This window comes from Caretta caretta, chromosome 1 (assembly GCF_965140235.1).
Source record: "Caretta caretta isolate rCarCar2 chromosome 1, rCarCar1.hap1, whole genome shotgun sequence".
In the NCBI taxonomy this organism is placed as follows: Eukaryota; Metazoa; Chordata; order Testudines; family Cheloniidae; genus Caretta; species Caretta caretta.
The window spans coordinates 339643555-339662860 of record NC_134206.1 but is presented as its reverse complement, the minus strand read 5'-3'; the positions used below and the strand labels follow the sequence as shown (position 1 = coordinate 339662860).

The 19306-nt window shown below is 45.3% G+C and overlaps 1 protein-coding gene across 1 annotated transcript in view; it reads left to right on the top strand.

The window, feature by feature from the left end:
* MCM10 (minichromosome maintenance 10 replication initiation factor) overlaps window positions 1–8776 on the top strand; it is a 34306-nt gene extending 25530 nt beyond the window's left edge. Inside the window, exons 17-20 of the mRNA XM_048836574.2 lie at window positions 1725–1838; window positions 2703–2848; window positions 3333–3375; window positions 5200–8776. Of these exons, the coding sequence (XP_048692531.2) occupies window positions 1725–1838; window positions 2703–2848; window positions 3333–3375; window positions 5200–5283 (387 nt within the window). The 3' untranslated portion in view covers window positions 5284–8776. The remainder of the gene's footprint in view (window positions 1–1724; window positions 1839–2702; window positions 2849–3332; window positions 3376–5199) is intronic.
* Window positions 8777–19306: the final 10530 nt, after the last annotated feature.

The window sequence follows — 19306 nt, the reverse complement described above, 5'->3', positions numbered from 1 at the left end:
GAGTGTCTGCCTGAGCTGGAAATCACACCTCTAGCAGCAGTGTAGATTTACCCAGAGAGGAGGATTTGACCCACTCCCTGTCATTTTACTGCTAAACTGATCAAATTTGATCTGAAGTCAGAGCCACAGACTTGGTCTCGGTCACTGTTTCCCTCTTCTGCAGTTAGCTGCCGTCTAGCACCCTGTCTGTCCCCTCCTGCCTGACATGCACTCTGTCCTAACAACATCAGCTTGTGGCCCTCCTCCTCTTCCTCCAGGCTGGCTCGCTCCCCACACACGCTCCATCCATGTGGCCTCCATGCTCTCCCTTTCTAGAAACCATAAGGGGATTGAGATTTCTCTGGAATCTAGTTCTCCCCTGTGCACAACTGAGAGTGCCAGTTATCAGCGCCAGGAGTCCCAGTCATGGGCCAGGACCCCATTGTGCTAGATGTTGTTCAAACAGAACAGGACAGTCCTTGTCCCAAAGAGCTTATAATCTAAGCAGTTGTTTTATAGCGGGCCACTATTTCAAATATTCATATCTGTGGAGTCACTTTGCTCTCCAGAAAATGGACACATGCCTATTTCATTCCACTTCTGTGTTGTAACCATGTGGGCAGAGGGGTTGTGGCCCTCCTCCTCCTCCTCTTCCTCCAGGCTGGCTCGCTCCCCACACACGCTCCATCCATGTGGCCTCCATGCTCTCCCTTTCTAGAAACCATAAGGGGATTGAGATTTCTCTGGAATCTAGTTCTCCCCTGTGCACAACTGAGAGTGCCAGTTATCAGCGCCAGGCGTCCCAGTCATGGGCCAGGACCCCATTGTGCTAGATGTTGTTCAAACAGAACAGGACAGTCCTTGTCCCAAAGAGCTTATAATCTAAGCAGTTGTTTTATAGCAGGCCACTATTTCAAATATTCATATCTGTGGAGTCACTTTGCTCTCCAGAAAATGGACACATGCCTATTTCATTCCACTTCTGTGTTGTAACCATGTGGGCAGAGGGGTTGCAGAGCCCAAGCTTTTGACTAAAATGTGGGCAGTGGTACAGGCGATCCAGTAGATGGCGCTCTTCCCCTGGAGTCAGTATCATAGAATCATAGAAGAGTAGGGTTGGAAAAGAACTCAGGAGGTTGTTTAGTCCAACCCCCTGCTCAAAGCAGGACCAACACCAACTAAATCATCCCAGCCGGGCCTTAAAAACCTCTAAGGATGGAGATTCTACCACCTCCCTAGGTAACAGTACTGTAACAACTCCCCAGGATGGTGTGAGGGGCACTGTGCGACTGGAGATGAGATGCGTAAACCTAAGATACTAATCAGTAAAGATCTCACGGCACTTTTCGTAAGAGTCTGAAAGCTGACTATGGGAGTCTGGGCAAATCCCACTTCAGGTCATCCTGCATGCCTCCCTGCACTTTACACTTCAGTACAGAAGTGAGTGTAACTAAGTCGTGTGTTAGCTGTTAATCAGCATCTGAGATCTGCCTGGGCGAGCGCTACATTTCAGCAGTGGGTGAAGTGCAGCGTGTGCGTTACATACTGTACTCTTTCAAACAAGGAACGCACACGAAATGGATTATTCGGAGCTTCTGAACATTCATCTGTCGTTCAGAGGTTTCAGTCTCTCCGGGGTGGTATGTAGCAGTCCTGGCCAACCTACTAGATGCGGAGCTGCTTGCACTGTTTCTAGGTGTGCTGTTTGCATATCAGACGACAGTGCCTCTCTTGTGCTCTGGCAGGCTGAGGCTGAGCTGCAGGAACGGTACTTTGAACCTCTGGTGAAAAAAGAACAACTGGAAGAGACGATGAAGAACATTAAAGAAGTGAAGTGTCGGATTGTGACGTGTAAAACGGTGAGTGACACTGGAGCAGGCAGGTGTGTGGAGCATGCAGACTGGTTTGAACTGGATTTGAGTGAGGCCTTCAGCCGCTATCTCTGCTGAAGCCTGGATTGGTGATTAGAAAGAAAACCACTTGATCCTTATGAAGGTTCTTAATTATACCAGCTGGAGCAGTGAGTGATATTGAAGGAGTTAGAGCTTTGGTGAAATAGCACAGATTTTAGTATTGCATTTGAGATTTCCGGAAGCAAAGTTAAGTGCCCCTTTGTGGGTTCCCAGCGCCTAAGTCACTCTGGGGAAGATCTGCTTCCCAGCAACTGATTACCAGGTTGTTTCACTTAGATCAGACTCGATAGTCTCTCATAATTCTTGTCAGTCTGAAACTTTGTACTGGAATCTGGAGTATTCTAGGACTGGGTGAAGAATGAGCTCAGGTGCCTTGGAACATAGCAAAAGGCATCCAAACGACTAAATTTTTTTAATCTGCATTTCAGTGGCTCCATTTGGAATGGCAGAGGTGGTGCTTTACCATAATTTAAAATGCCATGGGACAGAAGGAAGTTTCTTCCTGCCTGAATAGTTTGAACCACTGACATACTTTCCCTCCTATCTGTACTCTGCACTTCGCTGGGAATTGGGCCAAACATGACAAAAGGTGGTAGTGAAGAAGAGGGAGGGGCAGAATGGGAAGGGTTTGGAGGCAGTGATCTTATCAAGTGGGCCATTCTCTGGGCATGCAAGAATGGGGGGGAGGGGTGGCATTCTGCTAATCCCGAATGAACACTCAGTTCTCCTTGGACAGCAGAATAACACTTCTTTCACTTATAGTGTCTCTGCTCTCTCTCTCTCTCTCTCTCTCTCCCTCCCTCCTTGCAGTGTAAATACACGTATTTCAAGCTCCGAGAGACATGTGTGAAGGAGAATCATGAATACCACTGGCATGATGGTGTCAAGCGATTCTTCAAGTGTCCCTGTGGAAACAGAGCCCTATCTTTTGACAGGCTACCAAAAAAGCCCTGCAGGTAGGAGGGGCTCTCAGGAACATGTTGGCAGGTTCAGTTGCACCAACCAAAAATCTGAGGACACTTTATCCCAGTAACGTTAGCATGTGCTAATGCCCAAAACTGTCACTCCCTGCTGATAAGCATTATGGAAGGGATTTGGGTTCGCTAGAGATCCTCTGTACAGGGCACCAAGCGAACCCCAAATCTAAGGCCAAGTCTACACTACAAACATATATCAGTATAACTACATCGATCAGGGGTGTGAAAAATCTACAACTTTGAGCAATGCAGTTATCCCCCCACCCAAACCCCTGGTGTAGACAGCACTGTGTCCACAGGAAGGCTTCTCCCACCGACATAGCTACCGCCTCTCGTGGAGGTGGATTAACTATGCTGACGGGAGACTCTCTCCTGTCGGTGTAGGAGCATTTTCATTAAACAGCGGCACAGCTGCACCGCTGTATGTGAAGACAAGCCCTAACGCTCCATCTTCCTCTTTCAGTGCCTGTGGCCTCTTCAAATGGGAACGTGATGGAATGCTCAAGGTAAGCCTGGGCCAAAGCTTTCTGTTGCACAGTGGGAACTGGGCTGCTTCTGTTAGTGGGTTTCCCCAAGCTTTGTTTTGGCACTAATATGAGCTGTCTGAGAAGGGGACAGCTTCTCTATTTAAAAAATAGCCATGGTTAATCAGGGCCCAAACCACCACACGCTACGGTAAGATGTAAAGTCTTCCACTCCTACTGAAGTATCTGTGGTGGAATGATGTGGCGACTGAATTGTCCATATGTTGAATAGTAAAAGGCCTGTGCTGTCACTATACACCCCCTTATGTCCGGGCATAGTGCTGCGGATGTGCCCAGCCTTCCTTTCTCCAATTGGCGTCAGTAAATTCATGGGCAAGGGGAAGCCAAACACAAGCTAACAAAATGGATGGAGCACTTGTAACAGCAGATCATACGGCCTACCTCGGGATGCTGGCTCACAGCTCCCAAACTGCAAGTCCACAAAACAGTCTCTGAGCCTGGTCAGGCTGGTCTCCTGGACCCTGAGAGAGAGCATGACTACCACCCATTGCAGCCTACAATGCGTCTAGTCCCCTCACCCCTGTTCAGCTTCCTTATCGTGTTTAAAGAGGCCAGCCCAAGGGCAAGCCCCCTGATTACACCCAGGCTGCTTTGGTTGTGAGCTCCTGCCTGTTTCTACATTCCGTGTAGACATTAATGCAAACTTACAATGACGACTTTGTTTTTCCAAGATGTACCTTAAACCAGTGGTTTTCAACCTTTTGTCATTTGCGGACCCCTAAAACATTTCGAACACAGGTACAGGCCCCTTTGGAAATTCAACCTGTGGTCTACAGACTCCTACCTTAGAAGTCTTGGACTGAAAACCGACTGAACAGAATTCAGCTACAAATGTTGCATGCGCTCAGCACAGCATTTGACGTGTCAGAAAGGGCACTAAACTGTGGGCTTCTATGGTAACAACAACACTTCCAGGTTTTGACCTGTAGGTGGGCTGTTCACATACTTTTGATTGATCAGAAAAATGGAATGCCTTTTCTGGGATCTGAAATTCTTTTTTCGTAGTCACCTTTTATGGATCCCTTAGACATAGTCTGCGGATCCCCAGGGGTCCACGGATCATAGGTTGAAAACCACTGACTTAAACCAACAAGAGCCAGGGAATTCAGACTGCTGTCCTGTTCTGAAAGGGTCACTGACAGTTTAAAAATGATACTGTTGTAAATAAAAAATACATTGCTACCTTGCTTACATATAACACATTAGAGTTTTAGATACTTAAGTTTTTTCTGTGGTAACATTTCACTATGCATGCTGTTTGGGAGAAATGTAAGAAGGGAACAGTTCTGATAGTGAAAACAGACTGATCAGTTTCACTTCTGTGTTTCACAGCCAGTTTCTAGTCAATTTCATTTTCCAAATTCATTTTTTCATGAATTAACATGGTGATGTGTTTGGGTTGTAAAAGCAGGGAGAATGTTAACTAGACAGTTTCCCTTTAACTCACTCAGTTTTCGTTAGGCATTGTAGTGTGCATGTGTAAAATTGTGGTATGGGACTGCCTAACCTCCACTTTAACGCCTCAGTATTGTACGTTTCTGTATTTTTTGGCATCCTTAGTTTATTCTTTTCTTTTTGTTGTGTAGGTTCCTTATTTTAACTGGCATGGTGGGAGGTTGCATTTGCAGGATTGTCTGTAGGAACTCTTGAGACATTGTCATGATTTTTATGATTTATGTAGATACGTATTCAGATAATTTAGCCCACCCATGACTCCTTTGATGATGATATATTGCAGCTGCCTTAGCTTGGATTTTATCTTCCTTTGTATGTTAATATTTCTAGGAGAAGAAAGGCCCGAAGATTGGTGGAGAAACGCTTTTACCAAGAGGGGAAGAGCAACCCAAATTTCTTACTAGCCTTAAGTAATCCACCAGTGATTTTCACAACATACTCCTCATTTTTTGTCTCCGAATGAATCACTTGTTTATCATAAAGCAACTGGGTGCTGGGTTTTGCAACAAACAAGCAGGGCAATTGATTTCTTGGGACAAGGTCGTCCCATAATCTTTCCTCCAGTATGTGGATTGGAATGTCCAGCTTCGAACTTTTTAAACTGATTGAAGGAACCTCATGTGGATTTCTTGTTCATGCCCTTCATTCTTAGGAACGTGGTGTTCACAGTATTTAATTTAGGGAAGAGATATCTAGTATCATGGAATCTGAACCAAGAAGTGGTTTCCTCTGGATCCTGAAGTGTGTATAGAACAGTTCATTAGAACTACCCCACCGGACGTGTAAGACGTAAACAATTATAATCTTGGAGGGACCTTTGAAACAGTCTGCAAGAACTCGTAGCATTTCTGTGGTTCATATAGTGGTCCATCATGGGGAACACATCCATCAAGGTGTCTTAATTCAGCTATTCCAGCCCTAGGATGTATTCCCTCACATTGTTACAGGGTACATAAGCAGCAGCATATAGCAGGTTGAACTTATAGAGGTACATGATGTGGCATGACACTTTCCATTGGTTCCAGAAATCCACAGGGGAAATTTCAAGCTGTTTGTGGAAGTTCTTCATGTGTAAAGTTTTCAAAAGTGCCTGAGTGGCACAGGCATTTGACTTTTATCTAAGCCACTCAAGTGCTTTTGAAAGTGGCACCTCACCTTCCAACTGCCCGGTGCATCTAGGCTGCCCGGGGCCGACTGATGACGTGTTATCTTTACAACCGCACACCTAGAACGTGCCACTTATAAAATGGTATTTAAATTCTTTTAATGAACCGGCCAATATTTTGTCAGTGGCTTTAATGAGCAGACAAATAACAGATTATTTTAGATAGCTTTTAACCCTTTCTCTAGCGTTTTAATTTTTTTTAATGATTACAAATACCACAGTCTTTAGGACCCCCTAGGGCCTGAATGTGTGAAGTAGCCATTTGTGGGATATTATCTGCTTCACATTGAGCTAAGTGAGCTGCCAAATGCCAGGTCTCCCACAGAGTTTCCCTAGAAATACTGGCTGTGTTTGGCAAACGTTACCCTATTTGACAATCTCCTTGGAAGCAGCCCTGGTTTGTGGCATCTGGGTCCATCAGGTTCCTAAAACCATGAATATATTTGTAGGCGCTCAGACCAAACTCCCAGAGACCAACATACGGTTTGGTTTACACTTAAAAGTTATGTCGGTGTAACTACGTTGGTCAGGGGTCTGAAAAATCCATTCCCAGACAAACAGCTGTGTCGCCAAACCCCCTAGTGCTGATGCAGCTACGTTAAAGGAAGAGCGCTTCTGTCTGTGTAGCTGCTGCTGTTCAGGGCGGTGGTGGTCCTTCATCAACAGAAAATCTGTTGATGTAAAAGCTGCATCTATGCTAGGGAGCTGTACTGACATACCTATGCCAACATAGGCTCCGTCATGTAGACGTATCCTAACATGTCCAGTGGACTTCTAGCTCGAAAGCTCTCATGTTACCCTTTCTTGCACAAGCTATGCAGATGAGGAGTAAGTAATTTGAATTGTAAAGACGTATCTGTACACTACGCAACAATTAGTGTCCCCAGTTGGTGCTGTTGCCTTCCGTCTTGCCCATCCTAAGAGGTTCAGAATCATTGGCTTTAATCCACTGTGTGGACAGTTGACAAATGGGTACTGCCATTTATTGACTATTGTAAATATTTGGGGTCACTCGGAATTTTGTAAATACTTTGCACAATAAAGAGCTCCAGGGGTTTAAATGTTAATTTGTATTACAATAAATGATAACTCCTGAAGAGCTTTTTTTTCTTTTGATCAGTTCTTTTAGGCAGGTTGACAGAAACAAGGAGCTAAAGTAGCTTGGTTTGCCCAAGTACACACGTGACTGGTGACCGAGAGGAATTGTCTCGCAGCCTCTGGCTAGACAACATTCTCTCTTCTAGACCTGGGCTTAAAATTTAGGTCTACATAGCTATGAGCTCAGGTGTGTGACAAATCCACACCTCTGAGTGCTGTAACTGTGCCAACCTCGCCCCCGCTGTAGACATAGCTATGTCAACAGAAGAATGCTTCCATCAACCTAGCCACAGTTGCTCTGGGATGTGGAGTTCCTACAGCAGTGATGAGCCCTATGTATAGACATGGCCACAGACTGGTAGGAGTTCACTGCCAGTGCACAAAGTCTATCACTACAAAAATTAACACTAGGCCGTGGTCTACAAATGTAGATCTGCCTAGCTGTGTTGCTCGGGAGTATGAAAAATTCATATTCCTGAGCCCTGTAGTTAATCCAACCTATCCCCAGGTGTAGATGTGACTAGTCTTTGCAAGAATTCTTCTGTTGACATAACTACTGCCGGTCGGGGAGGTGGATTACCTACAGTGATGGCAAAACCCTGTCCATTGTAGCACCCAATAGTGTAGACATGACCAGATTCATTAATAGCTTCCCTCAGTGTACAGCTAGGGAACTGGAAAGAGCTCTGGGCTTTCATTCTTCAGCCAAGGTAAAGCACTGAAGGAAGAAGAGTTGTCCTTGCAAAAAATGTTTCTAATGAAATTCCAAAACCAGAAAGCTTGTGCACTGGGTTTCTGATGTTAAAGAGCTCTCTGGCTTGTCTGTAAATTCCATCAATAAGGTAGTGATGTGTCATTCCATATTCTTTATGAAAATATGCTTATGATATGAATATGACATAACTGAGATATACTTTATACAAGATGGCTCATGTGAGATGTCATGGGAAAGGTTGTGATTTACTGAATGCGATTATCGTGTTTGTATACCTGTATCATTTCTGTATCTGAAATTAGGAATATTGACTATGTATCTGTATTTCAGCTGTGTTACTTTGGGTGATGCCCACTACTAACATTTCAGGTACAACAATGGAAAAGCCAGACAGGGCGGATGGCCCATCAGCGAGGACAATAGACGGTGAAAAGCTTGGCCTTCCTGTGGACTCTCCATATTGCCACTGACTCATGGACTCTGTGATACTACAGAGTCAGGTGGTCTTGTCACCTGATACTAAACATTACCTGGGACATCTTGTAACTTTCCACTGTAAGGGAAGGGGGGGGGTAAAGTTTGGGAAACAAAGGATTCCTGTCTTATGTAAATCCTATTTAAGGGTGGGGAGGAAGGCAATAGGACTCCTCCTCTCCATGGCCTGTCTGCCCAAGAAGAAAAACTGAAGGCAAGGGGGGAGTCCAGACTGAGACAGGGGTCTAGTTTGAAAAGAAATATAACTGGAACTCTGAACCACAGACCTTTGCAAACTGCCTGCAACAATATCTAGGGTGAGAAATACTATTTGTAACCAATTTCTTTAGTGAAACTAGCTTAGTTTACATGTTTGATTTCATTTGCTTAGTCATCTGCTTTGTTCTGTTTGTTACCCCTTTTACCACTTAAAATCTGCCTTTTATAGCTAATAACATTTGTTTTGTTTATTATTAAACCCAGTTTCTGTAATTTCTAACTAGGGTGGCAAGAACTATGCACTCCTCTCTCCACATTGAGGGAGGGGGTGAATTTCATATAATTTTGGGTTTGTACTCCAAGGTGGAGGGTGGACATCAGGATGCTGTGGCACGCCCCATAAGCTGAGCCTTCTCAGAGCGGATCTCGGTCTCTCTGTGCAGCTGGGTATGGCCCTGCCTGTGTGCTTGGCTGGAAAGGCTGGGGAGCTGAGCACAGTAAGACCAGATAAAAGGGGGCCCAGGCTGGCAGAATAGTTTGCCTCAGCAGCGTCCCAGCACACCAGGTGTCATCCCAGGGGGCCCAGCCCGTCACAAAGGTGCATACACTTTTATACGCTTGGGGAAACAGAATTCCCTCTCCAAACTTCTAGTGTTGCTGTCACCATGGTAGGCACATACCTAGGAAGCATTGTTGCAGGAGAGCCAAAAATGAAATATCCCAGACAGGAGCATTTATCCTCAGTGGGGCTCGGAGCACTAATGTTAATTCCCTTTGTGCAAATGTGATAGGTACGTGGCACAGTGCCATGCTTAGGCTGCAGAAGCAATGGACGAGGTGGGGGGCATGAAGGATCAGGTCTTAGGCACTGGTTTCAGGGTTTGGGTGATAACATCCCATGTCTCAAGGAAGGGCATCAGACAAGAGGTGGCCTCGAGTCCCAGAGCTAGAACCAGTTGCCTAGATCCAGTTGGCTTGGAAGCATGTGGGACCCAGCAACTGGGTCCACTCACAACAGGCCATCCACTGGGTTAGTGGATCAGTTTGTAACAACCCAGATCCTGCAATCCTTTGTGGCTGCAAAGGATTGTGGGTCACAGCAAGAAATGACAACTGGCAATTTGGTCTGGGTGAGAAAGGGGTTAGAAAACCTTGCTCTAGTGGAGTGAGTGGGGCCTGGCAGGCACGAACGCCTTGGTTCTAATTCACCTTGCTGTGTGGCTGAGTCCAAGCTGCTTAACCTCTGTCTTCCCCTCTCTATGGAGGATAACATACCTCAGTCCTAGGCGTGTGGCAGGGATTAATTAATATCTGCAAGCACAGAGATTTCTTTGTTCGAACCATGTTATCAGATATTCAACTGATAAGCCCTGTTAAATCTGCTTGGTAATAATTATAAACATTCATCTAGTGGTATCCTTCACGGTAAAAGGACTAAGACTCCCATTGACTTCAACGGCCTTTGGATCAGGCCCTGAACGATCTGCACCAAAAGGGGTAAGAAATGCAATAACTGAGCACTCCGTAGGAAATACTTCTAGGAGATCCTGGTAATTACAGGCTGGTAAGCCCAACTTCAGTACTGGGCAAATTGGGTGAAACTATAGTAAAGAACAGAATTATCAGGCACATAGATGAATGCAGTATGTTGGGGAAGAGTCAACATGGCTTTTGTAAAGGGAAATCAGGCCTCACTAATCCACTAGAATTCTCTGAGGGTGTCAATAAGCATGTGGAGAAGGGTGATCTAGTAGCTGACATAGTGTAGACAAGCCTTTGACAATGCCCATCACTAAAGGCTCTTAAGGAAACTAAGTAGTCATGGGATAAGAGGGAAGGTCCTCTCGTGGATCAATAACTGATTAAAAGATAAGAAACAAAGGGTAGGCACAAAGGATCAGTTTTTATAATGGAGAGAGGTAAACAGCAGTGTCCAAGGATCTTTACTGGGGTCTGTGCTGTTCAACATACTCATTAATGATCTAGAAAAGTGAGTTAACAGTGTAGTGGCAAAGTTGCACCTGATAAAAAATTACTCAAGATAGTTACGTCCAAAGCTGACTGCAAAGAGTTACAAAGAGGTCTCACAAAACTGGCTGATTGGGCAACAAAATGGCAGATGAACTATGACATTGATAAGTGGAAAATAAAACACATTGGAAAAAATCCCAAGTATACATATACAGTGATAGGTTTCAGAGTAGCAGCCGTGTTAGTCTGTATTCGCAAAAAGAAAAGGAGTACTTGTGGCACCTTAGAGACTAACCAATTGATTTGAGCATAAGCTTTTGTGAGCTACAGCTCACTTCATCGGATGCATAAAGTGGAAAATACAGTGAGGATATTTATATACACACAGACCATGAAAAAACACACATTGTAAGGAGAGTGATCACTTAAGATGAGCTATTACCAGCAGGAGAGTGGGGTGGGGAGAAAGAAAACCTTTTGAAGTGATAATCAAGGTGGGCCATTTCCAGCACATTTCCAGGAGTTAACAAGAACATTAGATGACATTAATAGGCAGAGGTTTTAATACAAACAAGAGGAAGTACTTTTTTATACCACACAATTAACCTGTGGAACTCATTGCCAGGGCTGTTGTGAAGGCCAAAAGTATAATTAAGTCAAAAAAAGAACTAGACAAGTTACTGGAGGAGGGGCCTCGTGAGGTCATCTAGTCCAGTCCTCTGAACTCATGGCAGGACTCAGAATTACCTGAACCAGTGGTTCTCAAACTTCATTGCACTATGACCCCCCTTCTGACAACAAAAATTACTACAAGACCTCAGGATGAGGGACCAAAGCCTGAGCCTGCCCAAGCCCCACCACCCCGGGCAGGTGGGCCAAAGCCGAAGCCCAAGGGCTTCAGCTCCAGGCAGGGGGAGGCCTGTAAGTTGGGCCCTGCCACCGAGGACTGAAACAGAAGCCTGAGCCCTGACATCGAATCGTCGAAGTCAACGAATGGCTACGCAGGTGGTGTCGGAGAGAAGGCTTTGGATTCTTTGACCATGGGATGGTGTTCCATGAAGGAGGAGTGCTGGGCAGAGATGGGCTCCATCTTACGAAGAGAGGGAAGAGCATCTTTGCCAGCAGGCTGGCTAACCTAGTGAGGAGGGCTTTAAACTAGGTTCACCGGGGGAAGGAGACCAAAGCCCTGAGGTAAGTGGGAAAGCGGGATACCGGGAGGAAGCACAGGCAGGAATGTCTGTGAGGGGAGGGCTCCTGCCTCATACTGGGAATGAGGGGCGATCAACAGGTTATCTCAAGTGCTTATATACGAATGCACAAAGCCTTGGAAACAAGCAGGGAGAACTGGAGGTCCTGGTGATGTCAAGGAACTATGACGTGATTGGAATAACAGAGACTTGGTGGGATAACTCACATGACTGGAGTACTGTCATGGATGGTTATAAACTGTTCAGGAAGTTCAGGCAGGGCAGAAAAGGTGGGGGAGTAGCACTGTATGTAAGGGAGCAGTATGACTGCTCAGAGCTCCGGTACGAAACTGTAGAAAAACCTGAGTGTCTCTGGATTAAGTTTAGAAGTGTGTACAACAAGAGTGATGTAGTGGTGGGAGTCTGCTATAGACCACCGGACCAGGGGGATGAGGTAGATGAGGCTTTCTTCCGGCAGCTCACGGAAGCTACTAGATCGCATGTCCTGATTCTCATGGGTGACTTTAATTTTCCTGATATCTGCTGGGAGAGCAATACAGCGGTGCATAGACAATCCAGGAAGTTTTTGGAAAGCGTAGGGGACAATTTCCTGGCGCAAATGCTAGAGGAGCCAAATGGGGGGGGCGCTTTTCTTGACCTGCTGCTCACAAACCGTGTAGAATTAGTGGGGGAAGCAAAAGTGGATGGGAATCTGGGAGGCAGTGACCATGAGTTGGTTGAGTTCAGGATCCTGACGCAGGGAAGAAAGGTAAGCAGCAGGATACGGACCCTGGACTTCAGGAAAGCAGACTTCGACTCCCTCAGGGAACGGATGGCCAGGATCCCCTGGGGGACTAACATGAAGGGGAAAGGAGTCCAGGAGAGCTGGCTGTATTTCAAGGAATCCCTGTTGAGGTTACAGGGACAAACCATCCCGATGAGTCGAAAGAATAGTAAATATGGCAGGCGACCAGCTTGGCTTAATGGTGAAATCCTAGCGGATCTTAAACATAAAAAAGAAGCTTACAAGAAGTGGAAGGTTGGACATATGACCAGGGAAGAGTATAAAAATATTGCTTGGGCATGTAGGAATGATATCAGGAGGGCCAAATCGCACCTGGAGCTGCAGCTAGCAAGAGATGTCAAGAGTAACAAGAAGGGTTTCTTCAGGTATGTTGGCAACAAGAAGAAAGCCAAGGAAAGCGTGGGCCCCTTACTGATTGAGGGAGGCAACCTAGTGACAGAGGATGTGGAAAAAGCTAATGTACTCAATGCTTTTTTTGCCTCTGTCTTCACTAACAAGGTCAGCTCCCAGACTGCTGCGCTGGGCATCACAAAATGGGGAAGAGATGGCCAGCCCTCTGTGGAGATAGAGGTGGTTAGGGACTGTTTAGAAAAGCTGGACGTGCACAAGTCCATGGGGCCAGACGAGTTGCATCCGAGAGTGCTGAAGGAATTGGCGGCTGTGATTGCAGAGCCATTGGCCATTATCTTTGAAAACTCGTGGCGAACGGGGGAAGTCCCGGATGACTGGAAAAAGGCTAATGTAGTGCCAATCTTTAAAAAAGGGAAGAAGGAGGATCCTGGGAACTACAGGCCAGTCAGCCTCACCTCAATCCCTGGAAAAATCATGGAGCAGGTCCTCAAAGAATCAATCCTGAAGCACTTGCATGAGAGGAAAGTGATCAGGAACAGCCAGCATGGATTCACCAAGGGAAGGTCATGCCTGACTAATCTAATCGCCTTTTATGATGAGATTACTGGTTCTGTGGATGAAGGGAAAGCAGTGGATGTATTGTTTCTTGACTTTAGCAAAGCTTTTGACATGGTCTCCCACAGTATTCTTGTCAGCAAGTTAAGGAAGTATGGGCTGGATGAATGCACTATAAGGTGGGTAGAAAGCTGGCTAGATTGTCGGGCTCAACGGGCAGTGATCAATGGCTCCATGTCTAGTTGGCAGCCGGTGTCAAGTGGAGTGCCCCAGGGGTCGGTCCTGGGGCCGGTTTTGTTCAATATCTTCATAAATGATCTGGAGGATGGTGTAGATTGCACTCAGCAAATTTGCGGATGATACTAAACTGGGAGGAGTGGTAGATACGCTGGAGGGGAGGGATAGGATACAGAAGGACCTAGACAAATTGGAGGATTGGGCCAAAAGAAATCTGATGAGGTTCAATAAGGATAAGTGCAGGGTCCTGCACTTAGGACAGAAGAATCCAATGCACCGCTACAGACTAGGGGCCGAATGGCTAGGCAGCAGTTCTGCGGAAAAGGACCTAGGGGTGACAGTGGACGAGAAGCTGGATATGAGTCAGCAATGTGCCCTTGTTGCCAAGAAGGCCAATGGCATTTTGGGATGTATAAGTAGGGGCATAGCGAGCAGATTGAGGGACGTGATCGTTCCCCTCTATTCGACATTGGTGAGGCCTCATCTGGAGTACTGTGTCCAGTTTTGGACCCCACACTACAAGAAGGATGTGGATAAATTGGAGAGAGTCCAGCGAAGGGCAACAAAAATGATTAGGGGTCTGGAACACATGACTTATGAGGAGAGGCTGAGGGAGCTGGGATTGTTTAGTCTGCAGAAGAGAAGAATGAGGGGGGATTTGATAGCTGCTTTCAACTACCTGAAAGGGGGTTCCAAAGAGGATGGCTCTAGAGTGTTCTCAATGGTAGCAGATGACAGAACGAGGAGTAATGGTCTCAAGTTGCAGTGGGGGAGGTTTAGATTGGATATTAGGAAAAACTTTTTCACTATGAGGGTGGTGAAACACTGGAATGCGTTACCTAGGGAGGTGGTAGAATCTCCTTCCTTAGAGGTTTTTAAGATCAGGCTTGACAAAGCCCTGGCTGGGATGATTTAACTGGGAATTGGTCCTGCTTCGAGCAGGGGGTTGGTCTAGATGACCTTCTGGGGTCCCTTCCAACCCTGATATTCTATGATTCTATGATTCTATGACATTCAGGGCTGAAACCCTTGGGCTTCAGCTTTGGCCCCCGGGCGGTGGGGCTCAGGCTTCGGCTTCAGCCCTGGGCCTTAGCAAGTCTAACTCCAGCCATGGCAACCCCATTAAAATGGGGTTGGGACCCATTTTTGGGTCCCAACCCCTAGTTTGAGAACCCCTGATCTAGACCATCCCTGACAGGTGTTTGTCTAACCTGCTCTTCAAATGCTCCAGTGACGGAGAATCCACAACCTCTCTAGGCAATTTATTCCAGTGCTTACTGCCCTGACAGGAAGTTTTTTCTAATGTCCAACCTAAACCGTCCTTGCTGCAGTTTAAGCCCTTTGCTTCTTGTCCTATGCTCATATGCTAATGAGAACAATTTACCTTCCTCCTCCTTGTAACAACCTTTTATGTACTTGAAAACTGTTATCATGTCCCCTCTCAGTCTTCTCTTCTCCGGACTAAACAAATTCAATCTTCTCTCATAGGTCATGTTTTCTAGACCTTTAATCATTTTTGTTGATCTCCTCGGGACTTTCTCCAATTTGTCCACATCTTTCCTGAAATGTGGTGCCCAGAACTGGACACAATACTTCAGTTGAGGCCTAATCAGTGCCAAGTAGAGTGGAAGAATTACTTCTTGTATCTTGCTTACAACACTGCTGCTAATACATCCCAGAATGATGTTCACTTTTTTTGCAAGTGTTACACTCTTGACTCATATTTAGCTTGTGATCCATTATGACCCCCAGATCCCTTTGCGCAGTACTCCTTCCTAGGCAGTCATTTCCCATTTTGTATGTGTGCAACTGATTACTCCATCCTAAATGAAGTACTTTGCATTTGTCATTATTTAATTTCATCCTATTTATTTCAGACCCATTTCTCCAGTTTGTCCAGATCATTTTGAATTTTAATCCTATCCTCCAAAGCACTTGCAACCCCTCCCAGCTTGGTATCATCCACAAACTTTATAAGTGTACTCTCTATGCCATTATCTAAATCATCGACAATGATATTGAACAGAACTGGACCCAGAACTGATCCCTGCAGGACCTCACCTAATATGCCCTTCCAGCTTGAGTGTGAGCTACTGATAACTACTCTCTGGGAATGGTTTTCCAACAAGTTATGCACCCACCTTTAATAGCTTCATCTAGGTTGTATTTCCCTAGTTTGTTTATGAGAAGGTCATGCAAGACAGTATCAAAAGCCTTACTAAAGTCAAGATATACCACATCTACCTCTTCCCGCATCCACAAGTCTTGTTACCCTGTCAAATAAAGCTATTAGGTTAGTTTGTCATGATTTATTCCTCACAAATCCATGCTGACTGTTACTTGTCACCTTATTGTCTTCTAGGTGTCTGCAAATTGATTGCTTAATTATTTGCTCTATTATCTTTCCAGGTACTGAAGGATTATCATTAGTCCCCTTTTTATAGATTGGCACTATATTTGCCCTTTTCCAGTCCTCTAGAATCTCTCCCATCTTCTGTGACGTTTTGAAGATAATTGCTAAATGCCTCAATCTTCTCAGTCACTCCTTGAGTATTCTAGGATGCATTTCATCAGGACCTGGTGACTTGAAGACATTTAACTTGTCTAAGTAATTTTTAACTTGTTCTTTCCCTATTTTAGCCTCTGATTTTACCTCATTTTCACTGGCATTCATTATGTTAGACGGACAATTGCTACTAACCTTTCTGATGAAAACCGAAACAAAAAGAGTCATGTAGCACTTCTGCCACTTCCACATTTTTTGTTATTGTTTTTCCACCTCATTGAGAAACTGGCCTACCCTGTCCTTGGTCTTCCTCTTGCTTGTAATGTATTTGTAGAATGTTTTCTTGTTACCTTTTATGTCTCTAGATAGTTTAATCTCCTTGTGTGCCTTGGCCTTTCTAATTTTGTTCCTACATACTTGCGTTATTTATTTATATTCATCCTTTGTAATTTGATGTGGTTTCCACTTTTTGTAGGACTCTTTTTGAGTTTCAGATAATTGAAGATCTCTTGGTTAAGCCAGGGTGGTCTCTTGCCAGACTTCCTATCTTTCCTATGCAGTGGGATAGTTTGCTCTTGTGCCCTTAATAATGTCTCTGAAAAACTGCCAACTCTCTTGAACTGTTTAGACTTGCTTCCCATGGGATCTTATCTACCAACTCCCTGAGTTTGCAAAAGTCTGTCCTCTTGAAATCTACGATCTTCATTCTGCTGTTTTCCCTCCTAGTAGTACTATGGATGACTTTGTCATAAGTCAAGACCAGGAAAAAAGTTTAGAGGAGAACATGGACCTGTATGCAGTTTTTATGTACTTGACCAAAGTTTTTGATATGGTCAACAGAGAGTGTCTATGGGCTATTCTACTTAAACTGGGCTGCCCAAGAAGGTTCATACGAATGATCCATCTGTTCCATGACCACATGATGGTGCAAGTACTCTCCAGTGGTGACTCTTCTGATGCATTTGAAATCTCAAATGGAGCGAAGCAAGGCTGTGTACTTGCTCCAGTGCTGTTCAATTTGTTCTTTGCCTGTGTCCTCAGCCATGCCACAAGGGACTTGGATCAGGGGATACACATCCACTACTGACTCAATGGCTCCCTCTGATCTTCAAAGACTCAATGCTAAGACCAAGATGCTAAGACCAAGACTTCTTATCAAGGCACTTTTTGCAGATGACTGTGCCTTGATGGCCCATATACATGACGACCTTCAGGTCTTTGTTGATAGGTTTTTTGAAGCATCCCAGCTCTTTGGCCTCACCATCAGTCTCAGGAAGACAGAGGTCTTGTTCCAACCTCATTCCAGTGCCCCAGCACCAGCCATCTCCATCCAAGGCACACAGCTGAAAAATGTGGATCAGTTCAAGTATTTGGTATTTCTAGTGCCAGTTCCCTTGATAAGGAAATCGCCTCCAGAATTAGTAGACAGCTAAGCCCTTGGCCAACTCTGAACAAAAGTCCTTAACCAACACAACATTCATTTCTCCACCAAATTGAAGATCTACAGTGCAGCGGTTCTAACATCTCTCCTGTATGGTTCTGAGATGTGGACTCTATAGTCGGCACATTAAATAGCTTGAGCAATTTCACATGTGCTCCCTCTGCTCAGTAATGAGCATTCGCTGTCAGGCCAGAGTGACCAATATTAAGGTCCTTGAGAGAGCAAACACAACCAGCACTGAGGAAATGTTCCTGAGAGCACAACTTAGGTGGACTGAACATGTCATCAGAATGGAAGACCACTGTCTCCCAAAACAGATCTGGTATGGGGAGCTGAGTCAGGCCAAAGAAAGAAGGGTTGTCCGCATAAGCAGTTCAAAGATAACCTGAAGAGCAGTCTCCAGTGGGCTGACATCAATCTCAAAGAACTCGAGCAAATAGCTCAGAACAGGACTCACTGGCAGTATCTGACCAGATCAGCATCTAACAGGTTTGAGAGGGATTTACTAAATCATCTCCAGGCTGCACATGAAAGGCGCCACAGAGCTGCATCATCAAACATCATAGACCTGGACTTCCCATGCCCTCAGTGCCCTCTGCATCAGGGATCGAACACTGGAACCATATGCATAGCCAGAGATGAGAATTGCGACAATATCGTCATCATCAGTGATGGACTACTAACAGCTGTTTTCCCTCCTACTATTCCTTAGAATCATGAACTCTATCATTTCATAGAATCATAGGACTGGAAGGGATCTCGAGAGGTCATCTAGTCCAGTCCCCTGCACTCATGGCACGACTATGTATTACATAGACCATCCGTGACAGGTGTTTGTCTAACCTGCTCTTAAAAATCTCCAATGATGGAGATTCCACAACCCCCCTAGGCAATTTATTCCAGTGCTTAACCATCCTGACAGTTAGGAAGTTTTTCCTAATGTTCAGCCTAAACCTCCCTTGCTGCAATTTAAGCCCATTGCTTCTTGTCCTGTCCTCAGAGGTTAAGAAGAACAATTCTTCTCCCTCCTACTTGAAAGCTGTTATCCTGTCCCCCTCAGACTTCTCTTTTCCAGATTTCATGATCCCTTTCACCCAAGCTGCCTTCCACTTTCAAATTCTCAACCAATTCCTCCCTCTTTGTCAAAATCAAATAAAGAACAGCCTCCCCCTAGTGGCTTTCTCCACCTTCTGAAATAAAAAATGGTCTTCAAGACATTCCAAGAACTTATTGATTCATAGATACTAAGGTCAGAAGGGACCATTATGATCATCTAGTCTGACCTCCTGCACAATGCAGGCCACAGAATCTCACCCACCCACTCCTGCGAAAAACCTCACCTATGTCTGAGCTATTGAAGTCCTCAAATTGTGGTTTAAAGACTTCAAGGTGCAGAGAATCCTCCAGCAAGTGACCCATGCCCCATGCTACAGAGGAAGGTGAAAAACCTCCAGGGCCTCTTCCAATCTGCCCTGGAGGAAAATTCCTTCCTGACCCCAAATATGGCGATCAGTTAAACCCTGAGCATATGGAACTTGTTGTATAATCTGTGCCCTGCTGTGTTGTTTTCCCAACCAATGTCTGGGTAGTTGAAGTCCCCCATCACCACCAAGTCCTGCGCTTTGGATGATTTTGTTAGTTGTTTAAAAAAGCCTCATCCACCTCTTCTTCCTGCTTAGGTGGTCTGTAGTAGACCCCTACCCTGACATCACC